Genomic DNA, 19,463 nt, shown 5'->3' on the forward strand with positions numbered 1-19,463 from the left:
GTGCCTTTTGTACTTACTAACCTCTCAAAACTCATTTCAAGCACTACCACTTCTGTGTAACTTTTCCTCCCTTCCTAATACCTACCTCAGCCTCTGTGTCTCCTACTTGGTGCCTTTCACTGTTTGTTAAATGAATGAATGAGTTAATGAATGAATGTGCAGAGACAGAGTTTATTATAGTAGTTTCCAGATTTTTGAATGACGTTCCACAATATGTAAAAAACAAAAACAAAAATGTGTCTTTCTTTCTACAACACATATTCAAAAGGAATTTCATGAAGCAGTGCTCAACTTGACTCTGTAGCCTCTGTTATTTTCTCTTCTACTATGTGCCTTTGTAAAAAAAAAAATCCTTTTAAGAATGTGAAGGTTGCACCTCATACATTGCTGGTGGAATATAAATTGGTCCAGCCCCTATGGAGAGCAGTCTGGAGAATTCTCAGAAGGCTAGAAGTAGACCTACCCTATGACCTTACAATTCTTTTCCTGTGGATATATACTAAGGAACCAAACACACCCATCCAAAAAGATCTGTGTACACCTATATTCATAGCAGCACAATTTGCAATAGACAAAACCTGGAAGCATCCCAGGTGTCCAACAACAGATGAGTGGCTCAGTAGGCTGTGGTATATATACACAATGGAGTATTACTCAGCTATTAAAAATAGTGAATTTACCATCTTCACCCCATCTTGGATGGAGCTTGAAGAAATCATGTGAAGTGAGATCAGCAAGAAAGAGACGGATGAGTATGGGATGATCCCACTCATAGAAGTTGAAAAATAAGAACAGAAGGGAAAACACAAAGCAGAACTTGGACTGGAGTTGGTGTATTTCACCAAAGTAAAAGACTCTGGAATGGAAGGGATTGTGGAGGGTTCAGGTCCTGGAACATGATGGCAGAGGAGGACCTAGAGGGGGTTGAATTGTTATGTGGAAAATTGAGAAACGTTACACATGTACAAGCTACTATGCTTTACTGTCAACCATAAACCATTAATCCCCCAATAGATAATTTTTTTAAAAGAATGTGAGGGTTGCAAGGGAGCTGATTTCACTATTCAGATTCACACACACACACACACACACACACACACACACACACACACACACACACACAAAACTACAGGACCATTTAGAGAGCACTATTGGTGGATCACAGTGGCCACAGACACCTTGCTGTTGGCAGTTGGGCCAGCCATTGGGTATCTGTGAGGTTCATCCCTGCTCTAGTATTCCAGGATTCTAGGAAATAAAGAAATGATGAGGTTCTGGGAATTGTGGCAGCTTGAAGATGTATTCTCTGTAATGTACTTTGAGTTTTTATTCTTGACCTCTGTGAGACCGGGGGAATCTACCAAAGCTCAGATCTGGGATAATGACCAGTTGGGAAAAGTTGAATCACACATACATCACTGTGATGATGTCAGAGCTTTTAAAGGTGACTTTCAAAGAAACATCAGGTGCCCCTCTCTGAAATACTTGGGCTCCAGATGTGCTGCCGATGCCTAGAGTTTTAGAATCAGAAAGGAAGTGCAGTAAGCATGCTATATACTTTCTATTGTTCCCAGCAGAGTTCAGGCAGCAGCCTGTAATCAAACACATTGATTTTCTTTCTTCTTCAGCAAATGCATGAATATTCACACTCAGTGATATAATGACCATGAATTCCTCATCTTAACAGGAGGCCACCAGCAAGATAAGGACACTTTTTTAGCTTGTCAGGACTTTCAGGGTTTCACAAAACTCCACCAGGGAGTGTGGAAATATAGTCTTATCATCCACGTGTCATGCTGTTCCTTTTTACAAACAACAGGACCACTGGGGCCCTTAGGATGCTTAGCTCAGTACCTACAACATAGAAGGTACTCAGAGAATAAATGATAGAGGTCAATTACAGCCTATAGAAAACTCCTGTTATAGTCCAACTGCTTCTTAGGGAATAGCCTCCTGGCTCTTTCCTGGAACCCTCTAGTTTGATCTCATTTCTTATAAGTGGACAGAAATCTTGTTGCTTCCACTTTACTCCCTAACAAGCAACAGAGGGGAGAGGTGCTTATGGATTTTTTTTCCCACCTACTTCCTTAGATCTTGTGTCTGAAGAAAGAAGCAAGCCCATTAATTTTAGGAGTTGGAAGAGCTTTGTTCTAGATCTAAAAAGTAGTCAAATCAAAAAGTGTCTAAGCTTCTTCACTGTACTGGGAAAATCAAGTTGGTACAGATTCTAACTCCATGAGTATTCTCCTTCTCTCCTTCTCTTTCTTCCTTTTTCATTCTTTATGCATAAAATACTTAGTTTGTTAGAATTTAGAATGCTATAGGCTCGGAATTGCAAAGAGCTGGCTTCAGTTTCTGTCTCTACCTAACCCTTGGCATATTATATAAACTCTTCAGTTGAAGCCCCATGTTCTCATGTAGAGATTATGCATAGTTATCAGTCAGTAACCTCACACTGTGCTGTTGTCAGGAATAAAGAAGAGAATATACGTGGAAAGTGTGGGCCGCCCAAACCATGTTTGTTATTGTTATTAACCTTAAAGAGAACAGTGAGAGTATGGAGTCCTTTTGATCATCATGGTGGCTTCGCAGAAGCACTGAGTAGGTGTAAGAATAACCCTCTGCTGTCACCCTATCCTTGCAGTCTTTGATATCAACTATGTTCACTAGGATGGGTGAAGTTGTGCTCCAGTAACAAGCATCCCCTGCTCGCTGTATCATAATCCCAAGGGAGCCTCTGTCTGAATCACATCCATTCTTCTGGGGCACTGCCTACTTGTGTTAGGTCCTTGCTTGGGGCTCTTCTTCTTCTCCTCCAGCACCTCCATAGCTTCACGTATGCTTCCACAGCTATTGCAGCAGTGGAGGAGAGGGCTTGGTAATGCATACCTTGACGCCTAAGTGCTTCTACCCAATAAGCAATCTACAGTCCTTCCAAGTCCATTTTTATGGACAAATCAAGTAACATGGCACTGCTTTACTCCAGAGTAGTGGGCTCAGACGCCCCTGCCCTGAGCCTGGAAGGAAAGAACTGAACATTGTGGAGAGAGGTGCTGTTTGTCCGCCACACAGACATTCCCCACCCCCATTTATTTCTACTATGAATGGCTATTGCAAACACAGCTTCAGCCCCAGCACTCTTGCCAGCCAGGTGGCTGCCCCAAAGGCCCAAAGTAAAGAGATTCTGGGACAGCCACTGTCACAGATGGACAGTCTTTGGAAAGCAGTGAGCCAGCTCTGACCTGGACAAGGCAGGGGAAGCAGTTTCTTGCTGCTCCAAGTGAATCCTCTGCTCTGCAGTAGAGCTCTTCACCTCAATGTTTGTCTATCATCCTCCACCCCAAACCCAGTGATGTCGGCTGGTGGTGTCAACACTGAGGATTCCTTAAGTTTGGGGTGGGCACCTTAAGAAGTGCTCTCATTTTACAAGGAAGGATACTAGGCATTATGTATTTACTGTTTCTTCTTGTTGTTTTTTTATATTTATTTATTTATTCCCTTTTGTTGCCCTTGTTGTTTTATTGTTGTAGTTATTGCTGTTGATGTCGTCGGATAGGACAGAGAGAAATGGAAAGAGGAGGAAAGGATAGAGAGGGGGAGAGAAAGACACCTGCAGACCTGCTTCACCACTTGTGAAGCGACACCCAGGCAGGTGGGGAGCCGGGGGCTTGAACCAGGATCCTTATGCAAGTCTTTGCACTTTGTGCCACCTGCACTTAACCTGCGCTACCGCCCAACTCCCTTCTTGTTTTTTTAATACTGTTTTCAGTGTTAGGAATTTTGCCATTTTATTGGGAAGTTAATGGTTTACAGTCCAGCTGTAGACTCACGGGTACAGAATTTCTCATCTCCCTGGTACAGAATTTCTCATCTCCCTGTGACTCCTGCAGAGTGTGTCTGCAAACACACTCCCTCTCCTAACAGGTTCTTTTTCACCGGCAGGCACCAGGACTGCCAAACCCTTTCCGTTCCCCCTTCCCCAGAGTTGCATGCTTTGCTATAATACACCAAAGCCAGTTGAGGTTTGACTTTGTGTTTTCCCTTTCTGGCCTTGTCTTTCTGGTTCTACTTATGAATGATTGGTATTCGCATTTATGTTTTAGGGCTTTCTTGGGGGTCTCAGGGAAAATGGGCCCCCAAAATGCTGGGCTGGGAGATAACCTGGGAGTGATAAATTGAGTTGAGCTTAACTCCAGCAGTTCATTTGCAAAAAGCCCAGTCTGGAAACAGAACAGCCTCAGAGGCTCAAGTCCTGCTGGCCTGATCCTTTTGAATGCAAAATATAGGGCCAGTTGGTGGCATACATGGTACTAAGTGCAAGGACCGGCACAAGAATCTGGGTTCAACCCCCCATCCCTGCTTCCCACCTGCTCGGGGGGTGGGGGGGGGGATACAAGCAGTAAAGCCGATCTGCAAGTGTCTGTCTTTCTGTCTCCCTTTCTACCACCCCCTCTTCTCTCAATTCCTCTCTATCCTATTGAATAATAGTAATAATAAAAAGGAAAGGAACAGTGGATTCATAGTGCCAGCACCAGCAATAACCCTAGAAGAAAAAAAAAAACAATACTTAAGACCCACTATGGGCTTTATTCTGGGAGGAAGTTTGGGGAGCTAGGATCCTAGAAACAGGAAGACTTGGGGGCCTTCTCATTCCTGACTGCCCCTGACTGCCCACCTCCCGGCTGGCTTCTTGCCCTGCCCTACTTCCACCTGTCCTTGGATGGTGGGAGGCTGATTCGAATGAGTATGCTCCAGCCTCTGATCATGGGCTTGAACGGCAACAAGGCAATTCCCCTTCATGCAAAGTCGGGTGCAGCAGAGTTTGGCTTTCTGTGGCCCTGGGCTTCAGGCCCTCCTTTGGCTTCCCCAGCAGTTTAGAATTGGACCATGGCCAGACTTTCCTCTGGAGGGAGTTCTTCTCCCGGCCCAGCCTGCTGCTTTCCTGCCGTGCCCACACGCCTTCAGGAGCTGCAGTCACTTGGCTTGCCTGGCGTTCTGTTCTATTTCGGGACCCTCCGAAGGCTGCTTCCACGCATTTGCTGGCTGTTCTGAGCTGCCAGCGGAGGAGGCTCAGGACCTTCTTCTTTTCTTCCAGGTTCTTTTTTGTTGCTGCTTGTTTTGTTTTGTTTCCAGTTGGAGAGGGGGTAGGCGATGGACTACTTGAACGGTTGCCATCACAGCGACTAAACTCTGTGCATTTGGGAATGAGAAGAATTTCCATCCCACTCCCTAGTGCCCTCTCCACCCACACCTCCCAGACTTCCCCATTGCTATTCTAGTGAGGACACACACACACACACACACACACACACACACACACATTGCATAGTGACTGTGCAAAAGATTTTCATGCCTGAGGTTCTGAGGTCGCGCATACAATCTATAGCATAAAGCAGAGTTGAACCGTGCTCTGGTAACTGAATACATACATACATAAATAAGTGAACCATCAAATTATAATTAGTCTATGTCAGAAGCAGTCAAGTGCAATTTTTGCTTCTCCTTGTTCAAAGCCTCTTTGTCCTGCAAAAGGCTCCACAGCCACTCCCAGACTAGCTCTGAAAAGGTCCCTTGCTCTGGAACATGGCGGCTGCCACTGACTTCTCTGTCCCTATAGACTATTGTTGTTGGTTCTCACTTTTGAGACTCTGAAGCAAAGGTCTCTGAGCTGGGTTTTGAGGTGTGCGTTGAGTAAGGACACTATGCTCCATGCAGATTCCTACGAGGGGCTGAGGCTGGTCCCTAGGAACCTGCATTTCTCCAAGTCTCCCAGGGTGATGTAGGATAGTACTTTCCAGAATTCCATGTGAATGCTGTCACACCTCACACCTTGGCCAGAGCAGTGACTTTCTGAGTTACATTATAAATGAGGCTTCAGCCTACAGTTTGTCCTGCTGATACAAATGGCGGGACTTGGAATAATGCTTTTAAAAATTCACGCTTTGAGATCAGGGTAAGCAGGAGGAAATGCAGCCCAGCAGTAGATACTTTGTGTAGACCCTGCTTTGGCATGGCTTCATCTTCTACACAGAATGAGTTTACTTTCTTGGAGCTCACAATTGTCCGATATTGCATGCTTTGAGGGGAAAGGGCTGCAGAGATCCCCAGGTCACTGAGTCTGTTTTGTTTTCTTGACAGATTTTGAGTCATATATATACAAACACATTGCTTCATCCACCTCTCCTGGGCTGTTTTTAATTTTCATTTTTTATTTCTTACTTATTGGATAGAGACAGAGAAATCGAGAGAAGAGAGAGAGAGAGAGACCAAGAGACCTGCAGCACTGCTTCACAATTCATAAACCTTTCTTAGCTGAGAGAGGGACCTGCAGCACTGCTTCACAATTCATAAACCTTTCTTAGCCATTTTTTATTTGGGGTGGAGAGGAGGCACCATGGCATCTAGTTCTGTGGCTTAAACCTGAGCCAGACATATGGCAAGGCATGCACCCTACCCAGTGAGCTATCTCTCCAACTTTACTATTAGGTTACTGGATCTCTTTCTTTCTTTCTCTCATATTTATTGGGAGAAATAGAGAGAAAGAAAGAGAGGGAGAGAACTAAAAATGTCAGGGACTGAACTCAGTAGCCCATGCTTGATAGTCCACAGCCTTATCTACTGTGCCACCTTAGCCTTCGACAGGGGGACGTACACATGGGTCTCACCATGCACACGCTGTACAACCTGCCTCTCTTCTCTGGTTTGTTTCCATTTAAGCCCTAGTTGTTGGAATAACTGACTGCTTTTGTTTGGGATCAGCACCTAGCATCTGAGACTCAAGGGAAGGTTGTCCTTCCTGTGAGCACCCTTCCTGATTTTCTGAGGTCCCGTTTGGGTTGGGAAAGAAACAGTAACTCCTCTCTTGGAGCCTAACAGATTGTAGTTGAAGGTCAGAGGACTCACGCTTCTATGTTGCCAATATGGAGTGGCTATACCTGGTCATCTTTAGTAGACCAGATGTTCCGAATAAGCTTGCCTGCCTAGTAACAATGGCTCTTTTGTCTTCTGCAAAGTCAGAAGAACTTGGGACCTCGGGCTGGGATCTGGTGAATCTAACCAAACCAGGGTGACTGTCTTCATGCCTCCCATACTAATAACACCGACATCCAAGATTGCTGATTGCAGCCAAAGAACTGAAAGCACGGGGCAGATTTGTTAAATTGTGTGTAAATGGTATTTTTTCCTGTGAAATCTCAATACCTCCCTTAGGACATTGCAGCTGAAGTTTTTGAGACACTCTGCTCTGATATTTACTCGTCGGGGATTTTACTCTTGAGAAATCACTGTGGCAAAAGAACCATTTTGCTTCTGTGAAGACGATGTCAAAGTCTTAAAATCCAGGACATTTTAAGGCAGGATTCCAACCTCATTACTGCCAGGAATAAGATTCACCCAAGGTGGAAGTGTCCCCTCATAGAACTCAAATCTGTTTCTGAATGGCTTTTCTTCCTCCTTTGTTTTTGAAGCTAAGCAATTACTTTTTTAAAAAAAAAAAAAAAAAAGAAAAGAAAAGAAAAAAAAATTGTGCTCATGCACAAAACTCTTCCCTCCCCCCCTTTCATTCATTTGAAATTGAACTTAACAAAGTCAGTTCCGAGCAAGCACTATATATGAGTAATGCTTTTTGTCCATAAAAGAGCATTGACTCAAATGGTATGGGAGTGCTGATTGTCTCCCTGCTTTGTGCGAGCATCTGTAATGACAAAGTGCTCGTGTCAGAGTGTATAATGAAACTATAAATTGTTTTCATGAATGCTCTGAATTTGGTCTTTTACGGGGCAAATTCAAAAGGTATTTAGTGCCACATTTCACATGTGTGAATAACACCAGGGGGTGCAGTACATACAATGAGAGCAAAGAACCCCGATTGGGCTCACTTGGACCCAGGTGATGGGTGACTGTCAGGTGTGTGGGAATCATAATGGCAGACACAGGAAACAGGAGAGACAAAGATAACCCCAAGACCCCGAGGAAGAGTTCCAGCTGGGGAATAATTTAAAATGTTATAGAAGTGAAATAAGTCAAAGAAAGACACATGGCATGTGATTTCTAATTTCAAAGCCAATCATATTTGAAATATACTGGATTAAAAAAAAAACAGACAAAACAAAGACAGACTTCCAGGTACAGAGAATAGATTGGAGGTAAAGCCAGAGAGAAAGGTGTTGAGGACTGGAAATGGACCAAATAAGATGGCAATGGGTAGAAATTTGATTTTTGATGAGCATAGTGTTCACATACAAGTTGAATTATGATACTGACACTTGTATAAGGTTAAAAGCCAGTGACAATGCAATACAAATGTATTATTTCCTTTCAGATCTGGTTAAGAATACTTATCTCACAGAATTGGCCTCTGGGTAGTGGGTGTTCTGCATTAGAATTCTAGAAAAAGCTGTATGTACCTAGGCCAAGTGAGTGAACAAAAATTCTCACATGAGTGAGACAATGTCTATTGAATTGTACAGTGATGCAGTCTGTTTGGGGTGAATTTGACCCAATAAAATAATCTTTAATAATGTGATGTGGGAAGTGGCATAGTGAATAAAATATTAATCTCTCAAGCATGATGGCTTCAGTTCAGTCTCCAGCATTGCGTGTGCCCGACGGGCGTGTCATTTCTCTCCCTACTCTCCTCCTCCTCTTCTCTTATAAGCCAATAAATAGGTCTTTAAAGTGAAATGAAATGAAAAAGAAAACATTATCTTTAATAAGACTTTTTTGTATTTTAATAAAAGAAGCTCTATGGATTTATTCTTTAGAAACTTTAGAGAAAAAAAAACACAGAAAAGGCATGGAGAATGACTTTCAGACTTTTTTTTTTTTGCCACATAAAATTTCATAAAATCTTAACAAATTTTTACATACTTTTATCTTGATGTGTAAATCCTTCTAAAACAAAAATAGGTTTCAGCTATCTATGTCATTTAAAAAAAATATCCTGCTCTTTTACTTGTCAATGAAGCTACTTTGTCTCAGTTTGCAAAGTTCCCAAATATCTAAGGTTTTGGTTTGTCAGGAGGGGAGTACACTATAGCTGCCTTTTGGTGTAGAGCTCATTTACTGCCAGCTGTCTCTGAGTGCAGGTTTCTGCTATCTGCATGTAGAAGGTTCCAATTTGACACAACTTAATACGCTTTGTTTGGTTGGTTTTGGTCTAGAAACCTTAGTACCACCAAATTAAGTGAACATTTTCTCCCACATAAATTCTAGAGCTCCGGCCTCCAAATAACCTATCAAATCATATCAGATAAAACATTCTAAGTGCAGGGTGATAACTCAATCTGTTAGAGAACCAGCTTGCATGCTTGAGGCCCCAGAGGCTCTGAGTTCAAACCCAGGCATCATCTTATGCCAGAGCTAAGCAGTGTTCTGGCCCTTTCTTTCTTTGTCCCCTCTCACAGTACATTAAGACATAAAGCTTTAGTAGAAGAAGAGGTGATATAGGCTGCTGCTGGTGCACCTGGCTGAGCGCACACATTCCTATGAGCAAGGTCCTGGATTTAAGACCCTATTCCCTACCTGCAGGGGGAAGCTTCAAGAGTGGTGAAGTGGGGCTGCAGATGTCTCTCTCTCTCTTTCTCTCTCTTCTCTCTCTCTTTTTTGCCTCCAGGGTTATCTCTGGGGCTCAGTGCCTGCACCACGAATCCACTGGGGATTCATTTTTCCCCTTTTTTCCCCTTTTGTTGCCCTTGTTGTTGTAACCTTGTTGTGGTTATTATTATTGTTGTCATTGATGTTGTTCGTTGCTGGATAGGACAGAGAGAAATGGAGAAAGGAGGGGAAGACAGAGATGGGAAGAGAAAGATAGTTTCCTGCAGACCTGCTTCACCACCTGTGAAGTGACTCTCCTGCAGATGGGGAGCCGGAGGCTCGAACCCAGATCCTTACACCGGTCTTTGCGTTTGTGCCACGTGCGCTTAACCTGCTGCGCTAACGCCAGACCCCCCGTCTCTCTCTCTATCCAGCCTCTCTCAGTTTCTCTCTGTCATATCAAATAAAATAAACATAAAGATTTAAAAAAGAAGAAAAAGGTTCTACCTGCAGATGGGGGAAACCTATACATATATGTTTTCTAAGAACTAAAAGACCAAACCAGCACTACTCTCACCTGATGTATCAGATTATGTATTCAGTGGGGGCAGCTCACGTTTCTAACAATGGCTTAAATTTGTTTGCTTTGCAGTACCTGGTGTGTAAGAGGAAACTGGAAAGTAAAAAGGAAGCCCTGTTGATCCTGTCAAAGGAGCTGGACACATGCCAGCAGGAGAGGGACCAGTACAAACTCATGGCCAATCAGCTTCGAGAACGTCACCAGTCTCTCAAGAAGAAATACCGAGAGCTGATTGTACGTGTTATGTCACCATAACATTCTTGTGGTCTCACTCACATAGAAAGTGGACATTGAGCACACCTGCTTGTTCAAAATGGGATTAAATTCACACTGTTCCAAGATGGAAACATTAAGATGTAAAAACTGTCACGCCTGTGCCCTATACAATCTGACCCCACTCACTAGTTAATCTGGATATATTTTATTTATTTATTAGACAGAAACAGAGAAATTGACAGTTGAGAGAGAAATAGAGACACCCACAGCGCTGCTTCAATGCTGGCGAAACTTCACCCCACAGGTAGGGAAGGTAATCAACGAGGCTTGCCACCTCCTGGCCCTGGATATATTTCTAAATTGTTTGTTCTGACAACTAGGAAATAGACCCTTATGCACATGTGTTTGTAGCTTTTTACTTATTTATTAATTTATTTACACAGTCTGATTTTTAAAGAGGACTTGTACTGTAAATCTGCTCTTTTAGTAAGTACTAGCTACATGTGCTTGTTTTGTTTTTCAATTTAATCAAATTAAATAGAATGGAAAACTCAGTTCTTCAGTATCACATCTACTGATAGTTCATGGCCTCAGTTGTGAGAGGTGGCTTCTGTTGCACTGATACAGAATGTGATCACAGCGGCCGCATGTTTGTACTGGCCAGTTAGCTGTGATGCATTTCCCCCACTGCAGAGTTCTGTTGGACAACATCACATAAATGCTGTTTTAGAACTTGCTCTTATCATGCGAGCCTCTGTTTCAGGAGTCTCTTCAGCCCACATCTACAGATTTAGCTCATTAAAACAATAACAACAACAACAACAACAAACCAGTTTCTTAGTGATATTTCCATAATTTTGACCTTTTCCTGGGTTTATAGATCTTCTCTAGGTTTTCATATGGAAAGGTTTTTAAAGCTGTAAATCATACTGAAATGTTGGATGTCAACAGCAGTGCTATTTTGCATTCTTTTTTTTTTCCTCACTAACACAGAGCTTTTAAGTGCTTACACTACTGTTAGTATTAAACCATCTGCGCTGGGACGGCTGAACTGTCCTGGAGTAGAGAGTCCTCAAGTGAAGATAATGTTGAACTCTATGTGGGCAGCGTCCCATAGAGGAGTGATCACTCGCTGCACGTCCTCTCACCCACCTGAGACGCCTGCACTCTCAGATGACACATAAGGAAGAGGAATGAAATTATTTTCAGATAAGAATTCTGATAGAACAGGAAGGCCTCCTTTAATTTCCTTCTGTTCCAAGCATTTCCTGTCCCTGTCTACTCCCCACCCCTCACAGACACCTCCTGCTAAACTGTCCGATCGATATGGAAAATTCGTGTGTGTGTGTGTGTGTGTGTGTGTGTGTGTGTGTGTGTGTGTGTGTGTGTGCGCGCGCGCGCGCGTGTGTGTGTATCACCTGCTTATCACTATTACTTTGGATACAGCTGTTTAAAAGAGGAACTTGAACCAAAGGAAATATTCTTTTCAGTTTAATCTTGCTCTAAAATAATTTCAACAAATCCACATTTGTTTGTTTGTTTTTGGTTCTCATAGTTCTAGAAGACAAACAACTTTTAGTTCTGGTCCTAACTGGAACATATTCCCTAAGAATTTTCTCCCAAACAGTGCTGGTTCAACTTATAATTACAGCTCATAAGTAAGTTTTAGTTTATCTATATTTATAGTTAAATTGTTTTGAGCATATTTGAATTCGATCCAGCACATTACATTTTGTGGGAGGGTATGCATTTAGATTTGTAGCTTGGTTTAATTCCTGAAATATAAGCATATGTTTGTGTTTTTTTTAATAATTAAAATGTAGCATGCATTTCTTTATAGGATGGCGATCCATCACTTCCCCCTGAAAAGAGGAAACAGGTAAGACTTACTCCTGATCTTTAAGGTGGTGGTGGGGGGCAGTGGGAGGAGACAGTTAATGCTGATCTAAAAATGAGATTGGAGTGGAAAAAAAGAAAAGGCAGGGGTGTGTCACAGGTGTGTCTCATCTCTTACTGGGAATCAGCTGGACTCATGACACAAGGGCTCTAGCTTAGTGATCCAGAAGTGGGATGGCTCTGCTCTCTAGCTGCTGCTACTTGACACTTTCAAACGTCAGCAAAACTCACACACCATGTACTGCTCTTTTCTCTTAAGTGATAGTTGACATTGTTTATTGGCCAATGTATCCTCATGCCCAACACAAATGTTTGTTATCGCGTGAACCTTCAGTATACAAATGCTGACCTGTTCCTGGACTTTCTGTTCTGCTCTGTTGAGTTCCCTGTGTGTTCCCATTCTATTTTTTTTTTTGGGGGGGGGAATTTATAATATTTTTAATATCTGTTTAAGCTGGTCTTTTCCAGTTTGCTTGCCATTTTCAAATGTTTCTTACTTGTAACTTTTTTCTAGGTGAGAGTTTTTTAAATTTTATTTATTTATTTATTAGAGACAGAAATTGAGAAGGGAGGGGTAGAGTGAGTGGAAAACAGATAAAGACCCTGCAGCTCTACTTTATCACTCATGAAGCTTTCCCCCTGAAGCTGGGGACTAGGAGCTTGAACCTGAGTCCTTGCATACTTTAATGTGTGTGCTCAACCAAGCGTACCACCCCCTGGCCCCTAAGACTTAGGTTTTTCTTGAACAAACAAAAACCCTACTGGCACTTTCGTGGTGGTTCTGTTAAATTTATGCATTACTTTGTGAGACAGCTAAAATTCTTATCAGATTACATCCAGGAATGTTGTAAATCCATTTTTTAAAACCCAGTTGCATATATGTGTCTGTACATGTTTGTATAAGTTCAAAAATTGATATCCTTAATCTCAAATCCCCACATCTTCGTTTTCATGCTTTTGGTGCCTGTGGGCACTTATGTTAGCCATGATTTCCAGATTTGTTAGTATTCAAGAAGGGGTTTTACAGTTGAAGTGAATCCACGTTCCATGACTTTATAATAAGAAATTTACATGGGCTGAGGAGAATCTGATCAATTCCAGTAAGCCTGTCAAGCACCATCCTTTCAGCTTTAAAGAAAGAAAGAAACAAAAACAAGTTGAGTGTCCCAGCATTGGCTTTGTAGCTTTTAATATGGCATTTCATTCCCAATGCTTTTTGGATTTAGATGGTGTCAACTTGGGTTCTGTATTCTTCCTGCCTAGGTTGGAACCTCTGACTTACTGCATGAGATGGGGGGAGGGGGCATTGGGGTACAAGTGCAAGCCATTCTAGATAGCAAGGGAATCAGTGACCTCACACAGCCAGCACTTGTGAGATGCTATGGTCTTAAGCTGAAGGACAGTCAACGTGAACTCCTTCTCTCTACTGTGTTTCACCCAGCCAGTAAAAACACAGGGTGTCCTGAGCAAATCTGAATTTCAGTGAGACCATGAATACTTTATTTCATATCAAACATGTCCCATGCAATATTCAGGACAAACTAATTATGCATTGTTTATCTGAAATTCAAATTGGCAACTTGCATTGGGCCTCCTGTATTTTATCTGACGAGGGTAACTTTTATCTGCGTCTGCCACAGTGCTAACTTTAATATCAGCTTCCTCTTGAATTTAGCTTCAGTTTTCTTCTATGGCTGCTTTCCTTAGGCAGCAGAGGCAGAAAATCGAGCCACAGAAGGTAAATAAGTCTTTCCCTCCAGTTGGATTGGGCCATTTTAGGACATGCCCCCCATCTCTGATTATTAACATTCACCACTAGTTGACTTTGAAATTAATTGCCAGTAGGGCCTGGGTGGTGGTGCACCTGATTGAGTGCACATGTTACAAGGCACAAGAACCCAGTCCCCACTGGGAAAAGCTTTGTGAGTGGTGAAGCAGTACTACAGGTATCTCTCTGTCTCTTTCCCTCTCTATCGCCCCATCCCCCCTCAATTTCTGGCTGTCTCTATCCAATAAATAAATAAAGATAAAAATTTAAAAAGAAAGAGATTCTCGTTGCTGGTGATTGAGAAAGGGCTACTAGGGTCCAGGGACAAGACGCACTAAACTATTTTTGTGGCCTGGGGATGGTTCCTTTGGGCGCCTGCGCTTCACCATTGTCATTCATAAAATGGGAATAAATATGGCGCCCCCGTGTTGTGCAGCTACAGGGAGCAAGTGGAGCAAATGCAAGTAGAGTCTTCAGCATAGTTCCTGGAGCAGAGTGAATGTGCATGAGCATCTGTTACCCTCTCCTCATGATGCTTTCACTGGTTCTTATTGTGATGATTCTGCCCATCGCTGTCTTTATTGGAAAGTTGTTGTTAACTTTGGGCACTTTGAAGCACTTGCATTAAAGCTCAGGTTCCCGGCCTTCAGAAGGTCTTTGAGGAGTTGAGTGAGAATCTACCATAGAGGTCAGAAATGAAATCAGGCTGCAGCAGCAACTACTGTGGGGACTCAGGTACCCTCGGGCCCCTGACTTTTGCTGTGTCAGTGATCATCACTCTCTCTGGACCCTCTTTCTCTACAGAGTGGGAAAATGGCTGCTGACCACATGAGGGCAACAGACCCTGTATCTCTGACCACTAGGGGAAAAAAAACCAACCCCTAAATAATAGGAACACAGCACGTCATGCCTGTAAGCACAGCATAATATCTGTATACATTTATACATATGTATGCCAGAGACAAAAAACAAGTTGTGAAGCGAGAAGGAAACCCTAATGTACTATTGACGGGAATATAAACTGGTGCAGCCATTATTACGGAAGTAGTCCTCAAAAAAAAAAAAATCAAAAGTAGAAATTCCCTAGGATTTGGTAATCCCGTCTGTGAGTTTTCACAAATGTGTGTATATATATATACACTCATCCAAAGACATATATACACTTCCATCTCATTACAGCATTATTTCTAATAGTCAAATAAATGTCCAGAGCCTGATGAGTGGATAAAGAGACATGACCCCTGTATACACGAGGCTACTATTCTGCAGAAAGAAAGATGAAGGGGGCTGGGCGGTAGCATAGCGGGTTAAGTGCACATAGTGCAAAGCACAAGGACTAGAATAAGGATCCCAGTTCGAGCCCCCGGCTCCCCACCTGGAGGGGAGTCGCTTCACAGGTGGTAAAGCAGGTCCGAAGGTGTCTATCTTTCTCTCCCCGTCTTCCCCTCCTCTCTCCATTTCTCTCTGTCCTATCCAGCAACGACGACATCATAACAACAACAATAACTACAACAATAAAACAACAAGGGCAACAAAAGGGAATAAATAAATAAATATTTAAAAAAGACATAGATTGGGGAGCCAGGCGGTGGCACAACAGGTTAAGCATACATAGTGCCAAGCACAGGTACCAGCACAAGGATCCTGGTTTGAGACCCAGTTCCCCACCTGCAGGGGGGCTGCTTCACAAGCAGTGAAGCAGGTCTTCTATCTTTCTCTCCCCCTTTGTCTTCCCTTCCCCTCTCAATTTCTCTCTGTCCTATCTAACAACAACAACTACAACAACAACAGAATGGAAAAAATGGCCTCCACGAGCACTGGATTCATAGAGCAGGCCCTGAGCAATAACCCATCAATAACCCTGGAGGAAAAACAAACAATAATGAAACAAATAAACAAAACAGGGGAAGAGTCCAGTAAAAAGATATGACGGGAATCTTCTTCCTGTGCCAAGCAATGGAAGTCATGCTTCCTGGCTGATAACAGGGTGCTCTAGAGCATAATCTCCTGCTCTGGGATGTGGAGCTTGACACCTCAGTGTCCCACCTGTGAATCCGGCAGCTGCTTCAGCTTCAGCTTCTGGCACCTTCTGCTTAGGAAAGGCTGTTGGATGTGCAGCCAAAGGGGAACTATTCCACCTGCCATTTTGCCTTTGGGATGAACATGTAACGCAACCCGGGAGACGTGGGTCAGGATGCAAGCCTCTGACCCATTCCTGCTGATGACAAGAGCTGAGAAAAGCACTCTTCCTCCCCCTTCAGAACAGACATGTGTACACCCGTGCCATCTGCTCCCGGCTACATGGAAAGCTGTGTTGTAACCAGTGTCTACACACTGACAGGCGCCTGTTCTCCCCCACAGGAACTCATGAACAGCCGAGCATTTCTTCTTCAAATGTTAAGCACCTGCGTTTTTAAATAAGTAAACTTGTAGATTTTTTTTTAAAAAAGATTTGACCATTTATTTATTTGTTCATTTATTGAATAGAGACGGAGAGAAACTGGAATAGAAGGAAGAAATAGAGAGAGGAAGGGATAGAGACATCGAAATACCTGCTTTACCACTTGAGAAGCTTCCCCCTGGGGGCTAGAACCAGGGTCCACTGTCATATGTACGCTCAACCAAGGACACCACTACCTGGCCCTCAACTTACAGATTTTTAAATAAACATTTTTAAGCAGTTAAGGTCTTTCTCCTCTCCCCACCTACTAGAGTGGTTTTCCTCTATTCATAAAGATGTTTCAAACATTTTTTAAAAAGTTTCCTTTTTCTATTTTATTAGATAGGACAGACAGAAATTGAGAGGGGAGGGAGAGATATAGAAAGGACGAGAGAGAGAGACACTTGCAAAGCTTCTTTATTGTTCGTTAAGCATCCCTCCCCTCCCCCCGCAGGTGGGGAACAACGGACACTTGGACATGCAACCTTGTATGTGGTAATGTGTGTGCCACTGCCCCTCCCGTGTCACCCATTTCTAAGCCAGATGTCTCTCCTTTGCTTTGAGAGAGAAGACAACGCTGACCACCATGTCACAGCCTATGTGCTCTGTTTTGTTTGTTTATTGATTCTTCAACACATCCCTACTAGAATTAAAGAGATTCTGTTACTCATCATTCCAAACAGGACATGTGGAAGTGGAAATCCAGTGTCCATCCATGATTTAGAGAACAGTGTTACACACACACACACACACACACACACACACACACATACACACACATGCACACATACATACACACATACACACATGCACACATACATACACACACATACATACACACACATAGACACACACATAGACACACACATACACACACACATACACACACACACATACACACACACACACACACACACACACACACACACACACACACACACACTGCCTACCATCACCAGTCGCATTTTACCCCCCATAAGGCATGCAGAACAGACGGCTGTGACGCTGACCCTGGCTATGCAGCACCCTTCAGCAGGACAACTGTAGCTGGTTTTTCTTTCCTTCCCATTTCTTTCTACCTTCCTTCCTTTTTTCCTTTCTTTTTCTCTCTCCCCCTCCCTCCCCCCTCTTCCCATCCCATCCCCCCCCCCCACTCCTTTTCCTAACCAGATCACTGCCTCAGCTTTGACTTACAGTGGTGCTGGGGACTGAACCTAGGACTTTATTCATAACCACTACGGTATCTCCCCTCCGCCGTCTGCTCTCTCCAGGAAGCTCGGGAACATCACTGTCAGACCCTGAAATAGACCCGCGGCGTGAGGTCTAGAAAGCTAGATCAGGGCAGAGAGTAGGGCCCAAAGATAGAAAATATATGAAATATGTGAAAACTGTGAACTATAAACCTCATTGATCTGATCATATTCAGCATGGGAGCCTGTGTGTCAGGATAACTTTTAATCCAACCCTTTTGGGAAGTCTTAAAGATTCAGTACTGTATGCAAAGCCCGCTTCAGCAGACTGGAGAACCAATAACGAAACTAGTCGCTTTTCCCAGCTACCCCAGTGTTCTTTTCAACATGGTAACAACCATGATTCTTTTCAACATGGTAACAACCATTATTTGACCACCGTTACTCTCCCCACCCCCAAGTTTTTGGTTTCCTCCTCAGCGGACAGACTGGAAATTTAACTGTTGTTCCAGCAATATAGTTGTTGAGGCTCTTTTAGGACTTAGAGTCCTTAAAAAAAATTTTTTTTTAAATTTAAGAAAACCCAGCAACTCAATTTCCAGTGGCAAATCATCCGTTAAAGAAGCCGCAAAGAAGTCGTGACAACTGTGATTGCGCTAATAGCTTCTCGTGGGATATTGAAATGAAAAAATGGAAATGCCTTCTGGAGACTCCCAACAGAACTCTGCACAGAGCACCTCTGCACTATGGAGAGCAACCAGCCCCAGCAGGTCTCAGCTGGTCTCAGCTGGTCTCAGCTGGTCTCAGCTGGTCTCAGCTGATCTCAGCTGGCCCTTTCAGTATTTTTCGTTTGCTAAACAAGTTGTTCCAGAAGAGACACAGGGAGCTGAAATGATCCTGGGTTTATCTTCTTATAAGATTCCTTGGGTGACACACTGCTTTCTCTCCCCCTCCACCCTCACGCACACTCCTTTTTGAATACACAGTCAGACACATCTTTAAGATATTTATCTTTTCCTCTTTTTGATTACCAGTAGACACGTCATGGAAGGTATTTCTTCCTCCTCATCCAAGAGGGAACATTTGCTTTTTTCCCTTCAAAAGGGATTTTGTTTTTTGCCCCTGGATGAAATTTTGTCCCAGGAGGCCAACCCTAAAGAAATCCCAACACAGAAAGGCCCTTCACAGGGACGAAAGGGAGCCTTGTCTATCGTGGTCAATCTGATTGTAGTCCCCTATGACTATACATCAGAGAGGTTTTGTGTATGCCTCTTGGTTTGATGCTCATAACCAAAAACCACCTTCAAAGGTCCCGAGTGTTTTTGAGATGCTGCTTTTCAGCGTGCTTTGAAACAGTGTGACTTTTTTGTCACACCAGGAACACTGGGAAGAAATGTGGAGACCAACTTGTATGAACTTTACCAAATCCTAACAGCAGTGAGTTTGTTCTCAGCACTAATGCATCTTGCTATATGCCCAGGAATCCTAGCAACAACTGGGCAAAGAAAGTGAGAGCCCTTCTTCAATGCACCCCAATTTTTAAAGGATTAAATTTATGCTCATGAGTCTAAGGCACTCTGGAGCTATTAAGGAAGCTACACAGTGGTAGAGGCAGAATCGTAATGTCCAAGATTAAGCAAATATTTATTTAAATTGCAGCCTCCCCTGTCTATTGAAGAGTGTTTGCCTGTGGGGCCTGAGAATGTAGTCACTCACAAGTGTGTGTTTTGAGATTATGAGCTAGGAGGGGACTGAGGAGGATTCCCCGCACAGTTGGGAAATCAGTATGGAATAAGCTCTTGATGGGCGTTTTCTTTTCTTCTTTTTTTCCCCGTCTTC

General features: G+C 43.2%; 1 protein-coding gene across 5 annotated transcripts in view; it reads left to right on the top strand.

Annotated features, from left to right (window-relative positions):
• Positions 1-19,463, top strand: part of CCDC149 (coiled-coil domain containing 149) — a 104,635-nt gene that overhangs the window by 24,709 nt on the left and 60,463 nt on the right. For all 5 annotated transcript variants that reach the window (XM_060188265.1, XM_007535119.3, XM_060188267.1 and 2 more), the window contains exons 2-3: positions 10,187-10,348; positions 12,171-12,209. In XM_060188265.1, coding sequence (XP_060044248.1) covers positions 10,187-10,348; positions 12,171-12,209 — 201 coding nt within the window. The remainder of the gene's footprint in view (positions 1-10,186; positions 10,349-12,170; positions 12,210-19,463) is intronic.

Source organism: Erinaceus europaeus, chromosome 3 (assembly GCF_950295315.1).
Source record: "Erinaceus europaeus chromosome 3, mEriEur2.1, whole genome shotgun sequence".
NCBI lineage: Eukaryota > Metazoa > Chordata > Mammalia > Eulipotyphla > Erinaceidae > Erinaceus > Erinaceus europaeus.